Genomic DNA, 21,239 nt, shown 5'->3' with positions numbered 1-21,239 from the left:
GAAGGGCCAGACCCCCTTCCCGAGATGCCGAGGGGAGGGGGCGGGGGGTGGGGGCGGGCACAAGCAACTGCCGAAGCTCTCCTGCTCATTTCCTTCTCCATTTAATGCATTTCTACCCCCCCACCCCCCAGAGGGGCTTACATCATTCTCGTCTCCTCCATTTTATCCTCACAACAACCACCCTGTGAGGTAGGCAGGCTAGGCCAAGAGAGCGCGTGGCTGGCCCAAGGTCATCTGAGCCTGGCTCCCCCCCAGGTCCTAGAGTCCAACAACACACTCTGAATCACTGCGCTGTACTGGCCCTTCCAGGGCGTGGCCCGGCCGCGGGGGAAGTCTGGAGGGTGCCGCCACAGCCCTCTACACTCTGCCCCTGTGCCAGCAGCAGAGGCAGGCGGATCAGGGTCTCCACCACTCGACAGCTGCTCAGCCATCCACAGCACATGGGCAACGTGGGGGACACGAGGACCCAGACGGACGCATCGGAAGTCTGGAGGGACTGTGCAGAACGTCGCTCGCAGCCTCCACCCCCGGGCACATCTCCCTTGCGGCGCAGCCTCACGGGTTTCCTGCGGAACTGGCACCTGGCCATGATGAGCTGCCGCCTCTCGCCATCCTTATTGCGCCAGGAAGCCATCTGCAGGAGGCCTCCTCACTCTCCAAAGTCCACACCCCAAGCAGCCCAGCTTCAAGCAGGAGAGCGTGGCCTTCGCGTGCCATGTCACAGGTGGCGTCAGTTGACAACCAGGACGTTCTCCTCCAGAGGGGTTCTGGGGGGTGGGTGGGGGTGTACAGAGGAAAGAAGAGAAGAAAGCCATCAGGCTGGATACCCCTTGACACCCCCTCTCTTGCAAGCAGAAAAGCACGACGTGTCCGAGACTACAAGCAGCAGCCTTGATACCCACACCAAGCCATCTCCCCCCCCCCCAGTACTCACTGCATGTTCTGGGGGCTCAGTCCAAACCCTCAGCCAGCACCTCTCCACTGGGTGGCAGCAGAGGGCAGCAGTGAGCCCATCTTCTGGGCAGGGGGGAGAGAGGAGCCTTTCCTGTTCTTGCCCCAGCTGCTTAACCCCGAAGAAGAAGACGAGTATAGATGCAGCTACCCCCACCCCACCCCCAGCAGACTTACGGCTCACAGCAGCAGCAGAAGGCGGAGCACGAGGAGCTGTTTCCCCGGCGAAATTTCCCAGACTTCGGGCTGTCCTTGCAGGCGGCTATGTAGGCATGGAGCTGCGTGGTGGCCGTCTCGCCCTCGCACTGATGCTGCAAGGACGAGAGGCGAGAGGGATTCAACGGGGCCCGGTCTGCCCGCTAGCTGGCCTCTCACAGGACTGTGCTAAGGGAGGGGCAAACCTATCTACCCAGTCGGGGCAGATCTGGAACTGAGTGGGATCCCCTCCCCCCCCCGCGAACAAAGTTCAGGAAACTGCCCCCCACCCCCACCCCCGCTCACAAGTCCCTCTGATCCGGACCACCTGGCACTGAGGCGAGGCCCCGTGCCGGAGCCCCCACGCTTGAGCTCTCTCTCTGTCCAACACAAGACAGCTCAGTCCCTAGTCGAACCACCTTGATGGTCTCGTAGGAGCCGGTGATCAGAGCGATGAAGAGGCTGAGCACCATGTAGATGAAGAGGCTGATGAAGGTGTACAGGTAGAGCTGGCTGAAGAGCCACACCAGGTAGCTGTTCTGCTGCATCTCAGCAAACGTCACAAACATGTCGTCCCCGTTGATGAGGGAGAAAAGGCACTCTGACACCATCGAAAGGGAGCGGAACTGAAACCGGACCAGGCAGAGAAGTAAACAGACAAGGAAGACACAGATTCAACATGCAGAAGCAGCTGGTGCTGTTCACAGCAGGACAGTGCCTATTAACAGGAAGGTCAGCAGTTTAGCCGTTTGAGAACCGAGTGTGCCGCGTGACGGAGTGAGCTCCCGTCTCTGGCCCCAGCTCCTGCCAGCCTAGCAGTTCGAAAGCAAGACATGGCAAGGAGATCAATAGGGACTGCTTTGGTGGGAAGGAGGTCAGTGTTCCGTGCACCTTGGCCACATGACCACGGAAACGTCTCTGGACAGCGCTGGCTCTTCGGCTTGGAAACGGAGATGAGCACTGCATCCCTAGAGTCGGATTCGACTGGCTTTCGAGCAAGGGAGACCTTTACCATTACCTCTATTCCACAGGCAGATTTTCTGCAGCAAGTTCACCGCAAGAGAAGGCAAGTCACAATGCCTAACCTTATGTTGCTCCAGCTCAGATACTGCAGCAAGGATTCAGAAGTCAGATACTTACTGCAAACCAGAGTGGTTGGTGGCAAAACCATTCAGTACAAACTCGGGATTATGGACCTCATACAGTCATCACTGAGTTGCAGGATCAGCCCCACAGTTCAGCTAAACTCCCGCCAAACGCATAGTCAGCCCGCTGTGATAGGCAGATCTTGCAGACAGGCAGACCATCTGTGCACAGCTCATATTGAGAAGCTTGCATCTCTGTGGATATGGCCCAAGGCGAACCATCCACACTTCGGAGCGCTAATTTTTTGCATCCTTCTGACATTTGAGAGAGAGAGAGAGAGAGAGAGAGAGAGAGAGAGAGAGAGAGAGAGAGGGGCAGAGCTTTTGTTGAAGAACAGAGCAGGGAACCCTCAGGGCAGAGGGGGGAAGTTCCGATAGGCTGCTGAACTGGAACCAATCCCCGCCGTTTCTCTTTGAGATGCAAGGGGGGCTGGCGCCTTTATCACAAGGGTACAGGTGGATTGAGCTGTGGTGGCTCAAGTGGTTAAGACGCTGAACTGCAGGCTGTGGAAGGTCGGTAGTTCGGCAGTTTGAGACCCGAGTGTGCTGCATGAAGGAGTGAGCTCCCATCTCTAGTTCCAGTTCCTGCCAACCTAGCCGTTCGGAAGCAAGAAATTGCAAGTAGATAAATAGGTACCGCTTCGGTGGGAAGGGAACAGCGTTCCGTGCACCTTGGTGTTTAGTCATGCTGGCCACATGACCACGGAAACGTCTTCGGACAGCGCTGGCTCTTCGGCTTGGAAACGGAGATGAGCACCGCAGCCCTAGAGTCGGACTCGACTGGCCTTCGAGCAAGGGAGACCTTTACCTTTTACAGGTGGATTCAGCACGTGCTGCGGGCAGCCAGGAGAGGCCTGCCACACGTTGCCTCCCTCGAGAGGACTCCCGGATGGCCACCCAGCAGCCCCGCCTGGCCACGCCACCCCTTCACAGGCACGAGCACCACTCATGCCCCTCTCCCCGAGAGGACATTCTGAAAGAGGTATTGGCTCCGCTCGCTTTGGCACCGGCCTCCTGCCGCTCAGCACCACGGCCAGCTCCTGCCCGGTACCTTGACATGGTAGGGTCCCAACACGATCCAGCCGCAGAAGCAGTAGCCCAGGTAGATGACCGCCACACAGCAGCAGAAGCGGATGACGTTGGGGAAGGCAACTCGCATGGTGACTATCAGAATCTGGGGGAGAAATCGAGTGAGAAGGCTTGCCGGGGAGCGGGGCGGGGGGGGGGAGGGATATAGGGTTTTGGACTAGGGTCTCTGGGAGGGGCCAAGTTCAAGTTCCAGATCAACCGCGGACTTGTCTGTCAAGTCATCAGTGACCCCCAATGAGAAAACCTAGGCTCCATAAACACGGGTACACGCAGGAATGACTCTGACCTGCAGCGTAACCCACATTACACTGCACACACGTAAGATTAGGTACCGGGTGCGGAATTGATCACTTTGAACATCTGTGTTTTCGTTAAAATGAAAAACAAAAACAAAGTTTCAGGCACAAGATCTGGGAAGTCCCTCCTGGTCTTGTCTCTAGAGCTGCCTGCCACTGGGGGGGGGGGAAGCAGATGTTAAACACTCACGTTGTACTTCTGGAAGAAGCTGAGGTACCGCATGACTCCGACCCAGACCAGGAGCGTGGAGGTGCCCAGGAGGATGCTGCACACATCGTAGCTGGCCAAGTTCTGTCAACGACAAACACCGGTCGCTTTTGAGGCCCCCCCCCCCCCCCCCCCGTGCTCCAGTGGCTACGGGGAAACGACACACACTGACGTCTCATTCAGACATGACAGAGGTGATGCCAGTGGTGGTGAAGGAAGAATGTCTGGCTGGTGCGGATCCATTCGATTCAGACGGAACCGCAGGCGTCCAGGTCGCCCCACTGCTGGCTGGCCTAAGAGTGGCAGTGTCCCCAAAGAGAGGGAAGCCTTAAGGGGGCGATTCCAACAGGAGATTTTGCTGAACGTGAGGAGTTCATTCACAAGCTCACCACAGCAAACCCTCCAGGCTGAATAGGGACACGGGATTCTTATGTTCAGGTGGGTCACCGTGTTGGTCTGAAGCAACAAAACAAAGTTTGAGTCTGGTGGCACCTTTGAGACCAATGAAGTTTCATTCTGGGCCTACGCCTTCACGTGCACGCACACTTCTTCAGGTGGGATTCTTATCCCACTACAGGTGCTAATTTCCTGACCCCAAAGCACTTTCCACTCCGCTCTCATCAAGCTGACTGCAGCCTGCAGGGTGTACCTCCGCCCCCCTGGCTCCTTTCTCTCTCACACCCCTCCCACCTTCTGCCTGGGACTGCAGGACACGGAGACCTGCACCCCTGCACTTGTACCCGAGACAGGGGAGGGTCTTTGACTGAACTTCGCTGGCCTCTCAGGTGTTGCTGGACTCAAATCTGGCTGTTCTATGGCAGACCCAACATGGCCACCCCCTAAAACAGATTTCTTTAGGGCCTGATATAATGGATGATAAAGCCAGTCACTGGTGTTGCTGGACGTGCCTTCTTTCAATTCAGGCTAGCTCCTTATCTGAACTCTGCTGACCTGGCTACGCGCCGATCCAGGCTGCCGTAGCCTTCAGACTGGACTACTAGGGAAGGCAGGCTCCTTCCAAAGAGCGTCCGATAGAGGGTGAATCGTTTGCAGCAGCGCTGGCTGTGTTTGTTCTAGTCCTAGCCCTTTGCTAACCCTGTGCATTGCTAGCTGCCCTGCATCGGAGGAGATCAGGCAGAACAGAAATGTTTCAAAGAAAAAGGGCTACCCCCCTTCTTTGCACCATGAGCTTTGGCAGCTGAGACTGCAGCCCATAATGATACAAAGCCTTTCCAGGGATGTGACCACCACCCACCGTCTGCCAAGCCAGCTGCTTACCTTGGACTCGATTCCAATCTTCATGATGGTCCCAGAGACAGTGAGGATGTCACTCACGACCAGCAGGATGTACCAGCCGTTCACAAACTCCATGCGGTCTGACAGGCAGACACCCTGGTCGTAATGCTGCTGGAAGAACTGGCTGAACTCCTGGAAACAGAAAAGGGTGTGTCCCCCTGCTGAGCTGCAGTCCTCCCTCGCCTCTCTTGTGCCCGAAGGGAAGGGCAGGGCCACTTCTGGCTAAGCCTGGAAGGTCGTGCCCTTGGAAAGATGCGGGCTGGGCGGCTCCTTCCTGGGCCTGACGATCCACCTGCTTCCAGGCCCCAGCCTTTCTGAGCCTGTTGGGCCCCTTTGGAACTAGGACACCACAAGGTGGTGGGGGTGGGGGTGCAACTACAAAATGGCTGCTGCAGGAGTCAGAGCCACACATATGCACAGGGAAAGCCCAACTGCAGGGGAGAAGAGGGGTGATTTAAGAAATACACCTTGGAGGGGGGGGAGAGATGTGAGAGAGAATAAAACCGGCCCTGTGGTGGCAGTTCCATCTGAAACACTGTTCTAACCTGGGCAGCCAATCCCATCTCCAGTGGCCAATCAGAAGCCCTGCTGGACAAGAGCCCCACACAGCCCCACCCACTTTCTCGAAACACTTCGGGGGGGGGCACCACTGGGCAAAGGTGTGGGCACACACCATGCTGCACCCACAGGCATGACCGCGCTGGGGACCCCTGGGCTAGATGGATCCACGACAGGACCGAATATCCAGCCGCTCATGTTCCAGCCTTGCCTCCCTGTGGCATCCCACGTGGCCCTGCAGTCCCATGGATTCCCACTGGGGCATGAAACTGCTCCTGCAGCAGTCCTTACATGTTGCAGCCGAAGGCCCCTGACAATCGAGCGGGTGCACAGGATGAAGGAAAGCACGCAGACGAGGAGCACAACCACATCAAAGAACATCCGTGAACTATTGTCTCCTGCAAGGAAGAGGGAGGGCAGCACTTAATTGTCGAAAAAGCTCCAAACTATTTAGCGCTCATTCAGCATGCAGGGCTCTAAAGAACAAACCCCAAAGCTTCAGGTCCCAGCCAGTGTTCCCTCTAAGCTGAGTGAGTGTGAGCTAGCTCAAAGTGTTTTAGCCTCTGGCTCACACATTTTTGTCTCAGTTCAGGAAGGGATGGCTCCAGAGCAAACTAATTTATGCAGCAACCAAATGGCTCGCTCACAACTTTAATGCCAGTGGCTCACAAAGTAGAATTTTTGCTCACAGGACTCCACAGCTTATAGGGAGCAAGATATCTAGATTTTCTAGAATGGTCTTGCATTAGCAGAAAGTACCTATTGCCAGAGAAATACACTCCCATATTGGAAGCCAGTGCTACAGAAACAGTCAGGATCCAGGTGTGTTTGTTAACAAAATTATCAACAGTGGGGCCCCGGTGAGATTTCCCCGTTTGCAACACTGCTGCTGCACACAGCGTAGCTCTGCTGCCCCCTGTTCTCAGGGGATTTAAACCCCCTCATGTATTGTTTTTTAATTTCCAGGTTTTTCTGCAAGTTTGATGAAAAATCTGTTTAGCCTACATGTGGCCCTGATACATAGAAGCACTGCATAATACTCAATAATGTCTTGTGAACAGGGGCTGGGTATTTCCCCCCCAGGGATTCGGGGGTAGAAGGAGCTCAAGAAGACACAGAAAATGCTGGCATGGGACACACAGCAAGGTCTGTAACACTTCAAAATGCTACAGCTTCCCAAAGGAGTCAAATGCCCTTTCCTGCTCTGGCACTAACCATCTGGTCATTAAAGATGAAATTTACACACTTCCAGCACGGAAGCCCCCGTCCTTTGCCAAAGAGAGCTTTGGTGCTTGCGGTGTGCTAAATTCACCCTGCGTCCAGTCTGTACCTTTGCCAAACACACTGGGGTCTTTACACTCCTGGATGTCCACTCTGTTGTCCAGATGGATCTTCACTCGGCCACTATGTGCTTTGTTGTCAAACACGATCTGGGGGAGGGGTGGCAGAGAAGGACAGGAGAGCGTCAGACACCGGAGAGAGAAGCCTTAACAGTGAGAGTCTTCCTCACATGAGAAGGGTCCTTAAAAGAAAGAGAGGGAAGGGGACGCACAGCTGTAGAGACTCACCATTATGGAGAAGGTGTAGCAGTCTGGGATTTCATTGTTGATGATGGTCTGGATGTTGATGGCTTTCAGCTTGAACTGGAGGGTGACATTTATCAGCCTGCCAGAGAAAAAGATTTGGTGAATCAACTCTAGAGATGTGGGAAAAAACATTAGAAGAAAATCAGAAGAATTCAGGAGAAACACACAGACATTTCTCCACCTCAAACACAGGAAGTTTTGGGAAGCACTGAAAAAATGTCCTGTGAAATATTTTATCTTGGAATGAGGGGAATGATTTTTAAAACAAGAATTGACTCACTTAATGTTTTGATTGAAGATTTTTAGGTAAGGCAGTCTACAGTATTAGATAATAATTTCTGTAAACATACCTGTGGCGTCCTCCTGATTAGGGAGGACTGGTTTTACTTTAAAAGTGTTCTTTATTTTGTTTTACTGGGTATATAAGGCTGCCACCAGGAAATTTTAAGGACTTCCAAACCATTATGCTTCTACTTCTGTTCTCACTGGTTAGGTAGACCGAGTTCAAGGCCCACGAGGGACTATGTGGTCCTGGGAAGTATTTCCTTCAGAGCTGGTATACTTAAAGAGGATTTATTAAAATAAAGCATGAATAAGAGGGTAGTACAATGTAACAAGTAATGTGTAAATACTGAAGGACTGCTTGGTGTATCACACACAATCTGCTCCCTTACTGACAGGGATCTTTCAGGTAACTTTGTAACACTTTAACTCAAGGTCATATATGTTCACTGTTTCTCTCCAGGACATACAGCCTTTCCTATAACTTGTCTTCAACTAAACTTTCATTTATTTTTCTCTATTCTCTCAGCCTTCCTTCTGTTTCTCACTGAACTAACTTATTCCACACAGGACTGCTTCTAACTTCTTTCATACACAGAACTAACTGCTTGTCTAACTCATTCCCCACACAGAACTGAACTTATCAACTGTCAAACCTGTAACTGTAAAACCTGACTGACATACATACTCATCCACTCATTTTCACTTCCAAAACCCCTCCCCCTCTCTGTCAACCACCAATCATACCACACTTGCCTCTCTCAACCACTCTAGTCTGTCTACCACAGCCATGCAACCAAACTTTTAAAGAGACAAACACACACCAAAAATAAGGAATCATTACAATACCCAACATATTTGCAAAGGTATGTAACTATGCTGCTAATATTGTGAATGCACGAGACATCTTCTGTCCAAAGAAGTCGCTACTACCACTCTCTCTCTTTCTTTAAGGAACAATGTGGGGTTTTTCCTTTTTTCAACTTTTATTTTTCCTTCCTCTCAGGTGGCAAGAAACGTGTGCTCAGGGAGCAGAGAGTGCAGAAATCCCCCCCCCCAAAAAAAATGTTGAGTATATCCACAAATTTGCTTGCGCATATGGTGTAGGGTGTGGAGCGGGGAATGCAAGAGGCACAAGAACCCCGCCCCAGAGATGAATATGTCTGAATATAAATAATAATTCTGCTTAAAAGGGTTAGGGTTTAATACTATGCGTGTTGCGTTTAATTTCATCTACGCAGCACGTAGCCAGAGAGAGAGAGAGAGAGAGAGAGAGAGAGAGAACCAGCTAAGTGACACGGGGCCGATTGCGGCTGCCGCCCACGTGTGGTGCCGCCACCAAAGGGGTGGTGGTGGTTTCCCCTCTCAGGGGTTCAGAAGGACTCTCCTGTGTCTGGGTAGACTCAAGATGTGTCAACTTCTCGTTCACCACCCTGTGTCATCTGGACCTGTGACTTGGAAGGAACAAGCTCACAGGATGCACGGTTATCCTACACACAATGTCACAGGTAATTAATTAATTAATTAGCCTAGCCAGGGGGGGGGGCACTGAGGGTTGGCAGTACCCCCCCCCAAAATGCAAGTTCCCACCCCCAGCTCACGTTTCCTGCCAGCGCTCTGAGCAGCAGCAGAGGAATTTTTTTTTTTAAGTTTAAATGGCCGTCAGGCCTGTGGCCTGCTGTCACGTCTGGGAAACCCCGCCTTTCTATCCTGTGGGAACCCAAAGCAGCTGACATCCTCCTCCCCACCCCCATTTTACCCTCACAACTACCACCACCACCCTGTGAGGGAGGCTAGCCCACCCAGCAAAGTTCCACGGCAGAGCCGAGGGCAGGACTGTGGCCCAACTGCAGCCTGGGAGCCCCACGCGCGCCTCTTTCACAGTCTCGTTTAACGTTCATAAAAAGCAAATCTGCCTATTTGTCAGCAGAAACGTGTGCGCGTAATATTTGTTCATGTCTTGTGGCTCTCAAACATCTGACGTTTATTCTGTGTGGCTGTGACGTTGAGGCAGTTTGGCCACCCCTGGCCTAGGGCAACACGTTCACTGCTGCACTACACGGGCTTTAACAACACCCAGCTAGAAAGAACGTTGCGAAACACCCCCCCACACACTGCACTTGGGGCCCTCGAAACAGAGCATGGTGGTCTTTCTGACAAAGTGAAAAGGCTCCAGGGCGCGGCTGAAGGAAGACGAAGGGAGGGATTTAGTAGGAAAGTGCAGAGCAGTGCAAAAATACTGGGGAGCTCACAGAGAATTGTCCACAGTCCTCAGGCCACATTTACCCACCCTCTGCCATGCAGCCTCAGAAAGTAAAGGACTGGGGGGGAGGGGGGAGAGAAGCGAAGGGACAGCAGCAGTGAGGAATGTTACCAACGCCTTTCCGTACTGGACTGTACGGCAGAGCAGCGGCCTCAGACTCGAGACCGTTCCAAGGGCTAGAAGTCCGGGGAAGGGAGCCACGCGGGGACTCTGGACTGCGTTTTGAGGGAGGCTAGTCTCATGAGGCTGGAGCAGGCGGAGCAAGCAGACTTAGGCCCTCAGGGCACAAGGAGCCAGTCCCAAGGCTGAGCACAAGCTGGGTGGGATTTCATCATAGGGTGATTTTAGCTCTGTGGGTGACTGGGGGGAAGCAGAGAGTTATCCAGAGTGAGCCCCCAGCCTGGCCGAGAGGGCGGGGGGGGTGCGTTGGGGAAGAGGTCTTAAAGCAGGAGGCTCCCCAAACGGGGACAGGTTTGGGACAAGAAAAGAGCCTGGCAGTTACTGCAAGAGCTCTTCTGAGTCCGCCATCCCAGGTTTCACCTGTTAAGCTAGATCCAGACGGGACACAACGGGGCACAGCGCTCCTACCGGCAGGCGGGCCTTCCCCAGGGGGGTGGCGCTTGGGCTCTGGGATGCCTGCCCGGCACCTCCTTTACTCTCTCTCTCTCTCTCTCAGGTGCCAGGCCAAGACACTCCTTTTTACCCGGGTGTTTAACGGATGGACTCCATCGTTTTAAGCCGTTTCTGCTGTCTGCTTTTACCTCGGGTTTGTTTTATGGATGTCATTTTCGGCTGCTGGGCAACGTGTGTGCTGTTTTTATGCCCTTGAGCAAACAAGCAGGGAGAAGGTGGCCAATCATGAGACCCACCAAACATACAAAAGCAACTTTGGAAAGGGAAAACAAAATCTGTTCTTTGCAAAAATATTGCATTATAAAATATAAGCTATTAAGTAAAGTACAAATACAGTACGAAACGTGTGATTCCATTAAAAGACGTACAATTACAAGCGGGACACAAGCCCTGCTGACATGCTACCCTGAAGGGACATAGGGCACCCTCTTCATGCTGTCGGGACAGAGACAAAGGTAAGCGCCCCTGGCAGAATGAAGACTTCGAGGTTGGTGCACACCACCAGGCCTGTTTCCAACGGACACCCTTGTCAAGCTGTGGAGTCTTCATAAGGCTTGTGGGGACAGCCACTGGAGACAGCCGCTTGTCACTAGGGACGCTGGCCGCCATGCACTTGTGAATTCCTGGAAACTGGTGAAGTCCCACAAGCCTTACGAAAACTTAACAACTTGATAAAGATATCAATTTAAAACCTCTCTAACAGAGTAACTGGAACAAGGCAACTCAGTGATTTCCAAGCAGACTTTTTATGTTAGGGGCAGAAAAACACATCCTGCCAGGGTTGTTATTACTGAGTATCTTGCTCAATGCTTGCTCCCCCTCTGTTACGATTTATTGCATGCTGCACCCTGCCTATCCCTCAGTGCTTAACAAATATCAAGAAAATACAGCTGTTTACTTGTAAAACTTGAGCGTAAAATTCCTGTAGCTGTAGCCTGGCTCTTGGTAGACTGGAAAATCTCTCACAGGGTCCGGCGAAATTATCTTTTCTGGGGGATCCACACCCAGGCACTCTACAGGGAAAGGAGACACTGCTTAAGAACAGACCTGTGGGATTTGTGCGTCAAAAGCAGGTTCAGGGTATCTGTCCCAATTAAGTTGCATTTTCTCCATCCTGTCTTCCTCCTGCAATGCAACACATAGAAAACAGGATTCCCAAAACAGAACCCACCCTGCACAAAACAGTGATGAGTGAAAGCCTCATCTTCCCTGAGTCCACGTTTCAAATCAACAAAAAACTGCTCTGGAACAGGAGTGCAAATCAGAAAGGTGGAGGTGGGTACAGCAGCCTCCGGGCCCTAACGAGGACTGCACAACACCATACCATCGTCTATATCAGGGCTGCCTTTCTTCTCCCACACCCAATATAGACCCCACATGGCTGGACCGGAGGCAAGCAATGGAAGCCGCGCACACGCACACACACACACACACACCCAACAGACACACGCACACTGTGTATGCAGAACAGGTGAGACACACACACACACACACCGGGGACCGCGGGGAAGAAGCTCACACTCACCAGTGACAATCTTGGGATCGATGTTGAAGGTGTCGTTGGCGGGGTCAATCCTCCCTTTGCGGTAGTACTGCTGGCAGAGCATGAGAGCTGACTGGTTGGCCCCGGCTGCACGCACATAGGCATAGCGTCCGATCGTCTCATTGGGAAGGGCCAAGTACTGAGGGGGGAGAGCTGCCGTCAGCACCCTGCCTGCCGGTCATGCCCAGCGGTCCCCCCGACGCGGGGCGCACACGGTCCCTCCACCTCCCCAGCAACACACCTGCTCCCCCTCCTCCTCACCTTGCCCACGGCATAGGAGATGCGCTCGTAGACATCCGCCTGCGTGTAGACCGCGTACGTGTCCTCTGACCCCTCTGCATAGTCCTTCAGGAAGAGGTGCTTGAAGGTCATGGTGTTCTCCTCCTTGAAGGTCACGACCATCTGGTTGCTGAGTCCAAAGAGGATGAGCTGCAGGAAGGGGAACCAGTCAGCACGCAGCAAAAGGGGGAGGGGGAGGAGGGGGAATTTGGAAAGCTTCCGTCTTGCGCCAGCTGACTTCTCAGACCGCTGTCTTCCTTCACCATCGGGGCCCTCCGGGGACTCAGCCAGAGAATGCCGCTCCTTCCTCACTCTGAAGAACCTTCAGCGGAACCTGGTGACTGACTGGTAGCCCATGAAGGGACTGCAGAAGGGGCATGAACCACCTGTTCCACTTTGTACCCAGTAGTAGTAGGCAGCCCGCAGACTGCATTACCACGGTCCAGCCGCAAGCTAACCTCAGCATGGATCCACATGGCCAGATCGGCTAAGCAAGGCATGGGGTCCTCTCCCAGCCTGAATGAAGCTAAAAGAATACCTCCTTCCTTGCCCCTCCGACGACAATTCCCGGATCCGGTATAAACCCTGCGCTCCTGACCGAGTCAAGTGCAGAGCGGCGTGCCCTTCAAGAACTCAGAGCCTTCCTAACCGTCCTGACTTGTCAGGATTCAGTTCCAGTTTGCTTGCCTCACTAACCACACACTCAGGCACACACACGTCCAGGACCTCCACAGTTATCAGCAGGCGATCCGGACAGAGAAGGACAGAGCCGGGTGTTGAGAACGTGTGGAGAGCCAGGGCGCTGCAGTGGTCAAAGTGCTGGACCAGGGTCGGGGAGACCCAGGTTCAAGTCCCTACTCGTGCCACGGAAGCTTCCCGGGCGACCTCGGCTGGTCCCACAGTCGCAGCCTAACCCTACCTCGCAGGGCCGCTGTGAGGGTGGAGGAGAGGAGGCGGATGGAGGGCACTCCCCGGGTCCCCCCTGGGGGGAGAGAGGGAGGCAGGCAGGGTATAGACAAAATAAGCAAGCGGGTTGACTAGCACAAGCGGCTACGGCTGTGGGCCTTGCGGAATCCCACCCGTCCCGCACGACCGACAGCCGGTCTCCATCAGCCGCACTCCGAGCCCTGCTGATGAGGGGGGCTGCATCCCAGCTTCTGCCCTAACAGGGTCAAAGGCAGAATGTGAATCCCTGAGACACCGACCGAGAGGCCCACGGCCCCGGCCGGCATCCAGACGGAGATCACGGACTGAGGCCACCGGCACCACCTCCGTCCTACAGCCCAGCTGGAAGAGCTGCTCTTCCTGCCCTCTCACCCAGAAGGGACACTTTAGAGACGGGGCCAGAATCGGCCACATCGTTCTCTAGCAGGGATTTTTTTTTTTAAAGCAGCAGACGGATGACCTCCTCAGCCCACGGGCCCACGAGCATCATGGTGCCTCCTGCTGTGTATTTCAGGGAAGCTGATGGGGCTAATGGGAAGAACCTGCGACTGGCTGCCTTTACATAAGGGGGGCCCCTTTCCACTCTCCTCTGAGTTGTGTTCTCTCTCTGTGTGTGTTATTCTTTGTGAGTTATTCCCCACTCCTGTCCTCTTAACGTGCGTGTGGGGATGCCCACGCAATAGCTCAAAAAGATTGGGGATCCCTGGCCCAGGACACCAAGGCATTGCTGCCAGGTTGCTGGGGGAAAACAGGGGGCGTACTCATCAGTAGCCGTTGTTCCTTGAGCAATCTTTTGTGCCAGCACAGATTGGGAACACTGCATAGGTGCAGTGCGCAGCCACGGAGTTTTCCAGGGCGTGAGGAGGGCTCCTCTCTCCCAGTGGCCTTGGCCACCCTTTCCTACCACATAACCCGGAAGGTGAGCCTGAGTGGTTGCTCCCACCCGGGAACCCACAGCCAAAGGGGGACATGACACTGGGAGACGCTTGGTGCCGGGGGGGGGCAACAGTGGGAGGGGCTTCTGGTGTCCTCCTGGCCCCACTGCCGGACCTCCTCCCGAGGGCCCCTGATGGTATTTCTGGCCACCGTGTGACAGACAGAGTGCTGGACTGGAGGGGCCACTTGGCCTGGTCCAACACTGGCTTCTCTCCTCTTAGGTTCTTAGGCTGGCAGTCCCCAGCCATTTTATGTTCCTAGGCTCAGAGAATTTTATATTTTTAGTTTATATGTTTACTTTCTACTGTGATCTTTGTGCTTTTTCTTGATGCTTTATTTTAAAAACTGCATTGCCAAATCCCACTACCCCCCCCCCACCTTTCCATTTTAGGCAGGCATCTTTTTTGGGGGGGGGGAGAAGGTTTGGGAGGTGTCAGTTAAATAAACAAAATATTGCAAGAGTTTTAAGCATATCTGTATTCTAAATAAAAATAATATATTTAATTGTGTTTGTATCTTTTATAAAGTTTAGATCTCTGCTACCTGGCATTACATTTTATGACACGCATGGCCTGACCCCACAAAGTCCCATTTATGTCAGATCCCGCCCTTGTAATAAGTGAGTTAAATACCCCTGGATTAGCTGGACCACTGGTCTGACCCAAAAGGGCTCCTTAAGTACTATTTCATACAACGAACAACTGACCAGTGGAACTCCCTGCAATAAAAAGTGGTGACAGCCAATGTCGCCTCTAAACTGTAGTCATGTGAGGTTCTGGCATTAAAGTTGTGAGCGAGCGATCTGGCTACTGCATAAATTATCCTGCTCTGGAGCCATCCTTCCTGAGCGGAGACAGAAATGTGTGAGCCGGAGGCTAAAAAACTGTGAGCTAGCTCACACTCACTCAGCTTAGAGGGAACACTGGTGACATCCACTACCTGAGACACATTTTTAAAGGAGTTGGAAAACCTAAAGAGAACAGGTCCATCTTTGGCTATGGCAGCGAAAGGGGACCGCTAAGTTCAGAGGTGTCTGAAGCAGACAATCAACAAACAGCAAATCTTCAGGCTACACCCAGAGCAAGTCCAGCTAGGGATCCCCACCCCACCCCCACCCCGGGTCCACCTACCTGGATGGTAACAATGAGTATCTTGACCAGCTGGAGCACCAACTTAAAAGGCTTGCGGCCTTTGGCACGAAACTTGTCGCAGGGGCTCATGAAGTAATACTTAAGGCGCCTGCGGAGGTCCTCCTCTTCTGGCTGCAGTGAAGCCGCACTGAGGCTCATCTTGCCTTCCTCATCCTGGGACCCGTAGCTGTTCACGGGGGTCAGCAGCCTCTGTGTCTCTGTCAAGACACAGAAGAACACAGAGCATCACAACAGTCCCCCCCCCCCGTTTCATGCCGTAAGAACAGAACTCCCTCCCCAAAGCAATTCTTGTATTAAGTGGCCCAATTCAGAGGCTTTCTGAATCTGCCAGTTTTTCAGCACCCTAAATTCCTGGAGTGCAGGATGCAATTATTCTTAACGCAAGCCTGATACCTCTTTCCCCTTTCCCCAAAATTAGGCAAACAATGAAAAGCTTTACAGTTCTGTGAAGTGCTCAGAGCATCTGATGTCCTCCTTACCCATCCTGCAGTCCTAGATTCAACCGCTCCCAGGAAGATCTGCCACTAATCTGTGCTTCTTGGGCTCTGCTGAGGCATACAGCAGGTCAGGGAACACCTAAGGATACGCATATACAAACACACGTGAGTTCACGCCTTTGGTGAGGTAATGCCAAGCCATGACTGTACTGAACAGCCAGCCACGGGAACTGTGATCGCTCTGACTGTGACCAAACTGTGACCAGGTAAACCAGGCCTTGCCACATAAAGATCAGTTTCACGGCTGATGTAATATAAAGCAAGTAAAAACTGCTGCCGCCCAACCCCTTGGGGGAGGGGGACAGAGAGGGATGAAAAAAGTAATTACCAAGGAACAGTTTTCAGCAAGGCAGCCCTGTCTTTCTGGTTGCCAAACTAAGGAGGAAACTCCCAACAGGACCTAAACTGAAAAAACAAAAACAAAGTTCAGCACAGACAACAGAGAAATCACCTTTCAATATATTACCGAACAGGCAGCCTCTCATCCCAGTTCAAACAAAATCCTCCAAGGCTCTGAAAAAAGAAGGGTGTCAAGTCCTGGATGCAACCACTCTCACAATCACTCTTGTAGCAGCAAGATTTGTTTATTAAGAGGTAGAAAGGTTCCAAACATAGACAACTTCTGTGTCGTAACTGGGGCCCAGACACCAGTTCCGCCAATGCCAAGCGACCGATCGTTGCTCCCACTCAGCTCACCACACGCCTGCCCCTGCGACTGCCCCTAACACCTGCAAAGTAATGGTTACACTATCTAGAAGCTCCCCAGATCAATGCTCCCTCTAAGCTGTGGAGCCTTGTGAGCAAAAATTCTACTTTGTGAGCTACCGGCATTAAAGCTGTGAGCGAGTGACTTGGCTACTGCATACTTTAGTTTGCTCTGGAGCCATCCCTTCCTGAGCTAAGGCAAAAATGTGTGAGCCGGAGGCTAAACAACTCTGAGCTAGCTCACACTAACTCAGCTTAGAGGGAACACTGCCCCAGACTACAAGGTCACACAGGACAATGAGATCATATCCCTCCCAAGGTGTTCTCAAGACACTCAGGAGGCCCCCGCGTGAGAACTGTTACGAGCTGGCACCAACCAAGCAAAGCAGGCAGCCGTGCACACCCACTCTCCCCCTCCAGTTCCCAGCAGAGATGATGAACAACGGCAGTGAAAAAGAGCAAGGCCGCGTGCAACACAGGAGTTGTAGAAGAGTACATGTGAATCCATAACACAACCGATGGAATAATGAAATGAGGAGCAAAAACCCCTAATGCAAGTGTGAGAAAACAGGAAATATTTGACAAGTGAGGCCCGAGCTCGACAAAGAGTTCCCAGATCTCCATGTTACGTTTTAGGAACTGCATCTCAAATCTCAAGGGCCTCACAAAATTTGATATGTTTATCCATCTCAGGATTACAGAATTTAGCAAAACAAATAAAAACGTCAGGTTCTACAATGCCAAGACCATGGCTACACAACCCGGAAAATCCGCAGCAACTAATGAACTCCAGCTGTGAAAGCCTTCGACAGCAAAACAAAAACATGGCCTTTTGAAGCCTCACGCAGAACCCTGTTCATGATCAAAATACCACTTGTTCGTGAATAACAGAATACACCAAAGTCCCTGTTAGCTGCCGTGGAAATGTTACTGTATTTACTTCATTTATGCTCGGTCTTTCTCATCGAAACTCAAGGGTTACCAGATAATAAAAACAAGGCAAAAAAGAGCATAATACATATAATAAAACTAGATTACACAATTAAAGAACAATGACAAAACAATGTCGTATACCCAATTTAAAAAGCCGCATATAGGGGCATGAAAAAAGAAAACCACCCAACAATTTCACGGGTGATCAACATTTACTATCCTATCACCTATACAAAAGGGGTCCGCTGCAGCACTGCTCTCTCCTGTATAAAAAATCCCCTGCCTGCAAAACGAGAGAAAAGGGAGAACCTTCCTGATTTTGCCTGGCTGGCTATTCCACCAGGTGGGAGCCACCACTTCACCACCCCCCCCCCCCGGACAGGGTGGCACCTTCCGAAAGCCTTCCCCAGATAAATGAAGCCGCCTCAGCAGGGCATACCGAGAGGGCCAGTCCTGCAGATATATGGGTCACAGGCCAGGAAGGGCTTTGGAAGTAATAACCAGCACTTTAAACTGCACCCGGAAATTAATCAGTAACCACTGGAGCAACTACAGAGCAGGGACAAATAGGCATACTCTGTGTAGATCCTGACAGTTAATTTATTTATTTATTATTTATTTATCTTGTACCCCCCCGCCCTCCCCGCCGAAGCAGGCTCAGGGCAGCTTACATAAAGTTACAGGAGATAAAACAAAACAATATAAATATCAGAATAAAACACAGCATAAAAGCACATAATACACATGGATCCACCCCCCTAAACAGCTCCATATTTTGTCAATTTGTTAATGAGTTGTGAGCTTCTGTACCGGGTGAACTTTCCACACTGTCATCAAGAGGACAAACCCACGTAGAGCGTCTTTCAACAGTCTGTCCTAAAGGTTACAACCTCTCGCTTTGCCTGGCCAAGCATTTGTTCAAGACATACAGTAGAAACGGGTTCCGGTCTTGCTATGAATGACGGCAGATTGGAAGGGCTGGTCAAAGAACCGAGCGACGGCCACTTTTGACAGTTTGGGCAATACACAGCCCAACGCATCACTCCCCAGCGAGGGGGGGGGTCAAGCAGGCAGCAGCGCCCTAGAGGGAGTGTGAGGTTGGCGTAATCCAGCTTCGGAAGAAGCTGAATTGGGCTTTGACCTCCTCCCACGAAGAAGGCAAGTGCCAAGCAACTCTATAGTGGCCGATCGAGCCGGATTACCGGCATAAATTCTTCGTCATAGGCATACTCTGTGTAGATCCCGACAGTCAACTTATTTATTTATTATTTATTTATCTTGTACCCCCCCGCCCTCCCCGCCGAAGCAGGCTCAGGGCAGCTTACATAAAGTTACAGGAGATAAAACAAAACAATATAAATATCAGAATAAAACACAGCATAAAAGCACATAATACACATGGATCCACCCCCCTAAACAGCTCCATATTTTGTCAATTTGTTAATGAGTTGTGAGCTTCTGTACCGGGTGAACTTTCCACACTGTCATCAAGAGGACAAACCCACGTAGAGCGTCTTTCAACAGTCTGTCCTAAAGGTTACAACCTCTCGCTTTGCCTGGCCAAGCATTTGTTCAAGACATACAGTAGAAACTAGGTTCCTGGATACCATGAATGACCGTATATTGGAAGGGCTGGTCAAAGAACCAACCACGACTTAGTTGTGAGCAGGGCTCGAGATCCGGTGCATCACGCTCAGCAATCCTGTCGATGGAAAGTTCCCCCAAAGTCCGAAACTCACATGTGACTTCAAAGCAGGAAACTTTACCAACAAAAATGAGGGGACTAATCAGAAGGAAGTTAAATGGAAGAAGTAAGGAAGTCAAATCTCTCCACAATATGCTTCAAATCTATTTAAAACTACACTGAGGCACAGACGGAATTCCTACAAGTCAGCAAAGGTACCCCCACCAGGTCTAAAAGGATGCCTGCCTGCCTGGCTTCACAACCCAAATCAAGGGAAACACAGAAGGTAAAAACAGCCTCTTTAAAAATGGAAGTTTCGCCCAAATGAGGTGCATGGAACGGAGCACCTACTGGTCCTTTTTACAGGGATATCCGATCTCATTTTATTACTCCACTTTTAGATGGTAAGAGTTGGCATTCTGATGACTCAGTTATTCACTTTCTTCTGTTTAATACTAATTGTGAAATAACAGAGGCTGTTGCAAAATATTTACATTACGCAATCAGCAGATGAGGTTTGAATAGCCAAGTGTGACTGATGTACCTTAGTATTTTGCTGTATTCCCAGAAAGTTTTGTGCTTTCAATGCCAATAAAGGTTCGTGTGTGTGCGTGCCACATACCTCCTGGAAGGATACAGAGGTGAACAAGCCCGATTACATTACTAGTGATGTGGTTAGCTGACATTATGAGGTTCTGTTGTCTAAGTGGACATGATATTATGTGGACAGAGGTGCCATCTATACCTGTGCTTTAATGTCTCTGTTAGGAAGCTGTTTGTAGGCAAGACCCCTCCCCCAAGGGCCATGACAAGACGGTCCCATTCCCAAGGGCAGGCTCTAGCTCACTATGCTCTATTAGAGTGTTTCATAGCCGGGAGCTACCGGTAAGAACACGTGCTGTTCTGTCACTTTGCCGGTTGGACCTGTCCTATGGAATTTGTCTCCAGACGTCAGTCTGGCTGTGGCAATCTCTTTCTCCCCTTCTGCCTGTGGATATCGACAGTTTTCCAAATGCATGATGTAAACCTTTAGGAACAGGCCCCAATGCAGTTGTACTGCAGGGCTTAAGCATAAACAACACATGGCTCGCATGGTGTGCTGCTCTGGAGGATAGCCAGAAAGATGAACAACAGTCAGGAGGCGTCTGATATGAAGTGGTGCTCCCACCACATATATTCACCACGGTGCATAAAACATGAGCCTATTGACCTAGCTATGATGGTTCACCACCGGCGCTTGCTAGTGAGGAGCGCTCTCGCCCACACCGGTGGCAAGGCCGTGCTCATTTGTCAGGCTGCCCACGCTCACCTGTGCTCTGCAGAGCGGTAGAAGACCCCACATGGCCTTGCAGGGCTCTCTTGCCTTACTTCCTGTGAGGGGGGAGGGCTTCTTTCTCAGGGAACTGTTCAGCCTCTGCCTGTACGTCTGAACTCTACCGGTGTATTTGAAAAAGGGTGCATGTACACAAAAGCTGGATTTGTTGGTCTTAAAGGTGCCACTGGACTCTGCATTTGTTCTTGGGGAACTATTTCACACACCTGACAAAATGGGCCGTACCCCCAGAAAGGTCTTTGTGTCGTTGCTGTGTTTAACTTTCTCTTGTCAGCAACAGCGCCTTTGAACACCCCTGGGTACAGCTCATGGGAGACCATCCATTTCCTCCACCCATCCCACCTCTCTCTCTCTCTCTCTGGTTTTCTGTTTTGCTTCCGCAGGGCTGGCCAAACATTTCCCCCTGAATCCTGACACCCGATGCCTGTCTGTCTGAGTTGTGCAGGGCATTCTCGGCCACTGTTGCGCGTGTGACTCACTTGTTCCTGGTGGTGGTCAAGGGTTCTTCCTCAGGAGGAATGTCCAGCTGGGCGCGCGCGCCTGTGCACCCCCGGGCGGCGCTATCCCATGGTTTCCTGGCAAAGGGAGGGAGCACGCGCGCGCGCGCAAGGTTAGCCTTTAAGCGCACAGTGTCGCGGGAGGGGCGCAAAGGGCACCGGAATCAGGACTCCATCCCCTCCCTAGCCACGGAAGGGGGGCGATGCGGGCGGGACAGGCCCGGGGGGTGGGGC

General features: G+C 52.0%; 1 protein-coding gene across 1 annotated transcript; it reads right to left on the bottom strand.

Annotated features, from left to right (window-relative positions):
* Positions 1-196: 196 nt before the first annotated feature.
* MCOLN1 (mucolipin 1) lies at positions 197-21,113 on the bottom strand. The gene is made up of 16 exons (XM_015405387.1): positions 20,988-21,113; positions 16,182-16,258; positions 15,836-15,932; positions 15,336-15,553; positions 12,307-12,474; positions 12,028-12,184; positions 11,401-11,515; positions 7,307-7,403; positions 7,069-7,168; positions 6,030-6,136; positions 5,163-5,312; positions 3,867-3,968; positions 3,343-3,465; positions 1,566-1,772; positions 1,129-1,262; positions 197-767 (listed from the first exon to the last, which is right to left on the bottom strand). Exons 3-16 carry the CDS (start codon positions 15,837-15,839, stop codon positions 731-733), a joined length of 1,719 nt encoding a protein of 572 aa, XP_015260873.1. The 5' UTR covers positions 15,840-15,932; positions 16,182-16,258; positions 20,988-21,113; the 3' UTR covers positions 197-730.
* Positions 21,114-21,239: the final 126 nt, after the last annotated feature.

This window comes from Gekko japonicus, unplaced genomic scaffold (assembly GCF_001447785.1).
Source record: "Gekko japonicus isolate JY-2015 unplaced genomic scaffold, Gekko_japonicus_V1.1 scaffold1211, whole genome shotgun sequence".
Lineage (NCBI taxonomy): Eukaryota > Metazoa > Chordata > Lepidosauria > Squamata > Gekkonidae > Gekko > Gekko japonicus.
Note: the sequence above shows the minus strand (reverse complement) of the source record. Positions and strands in the feature narration are given on the sequence as shown.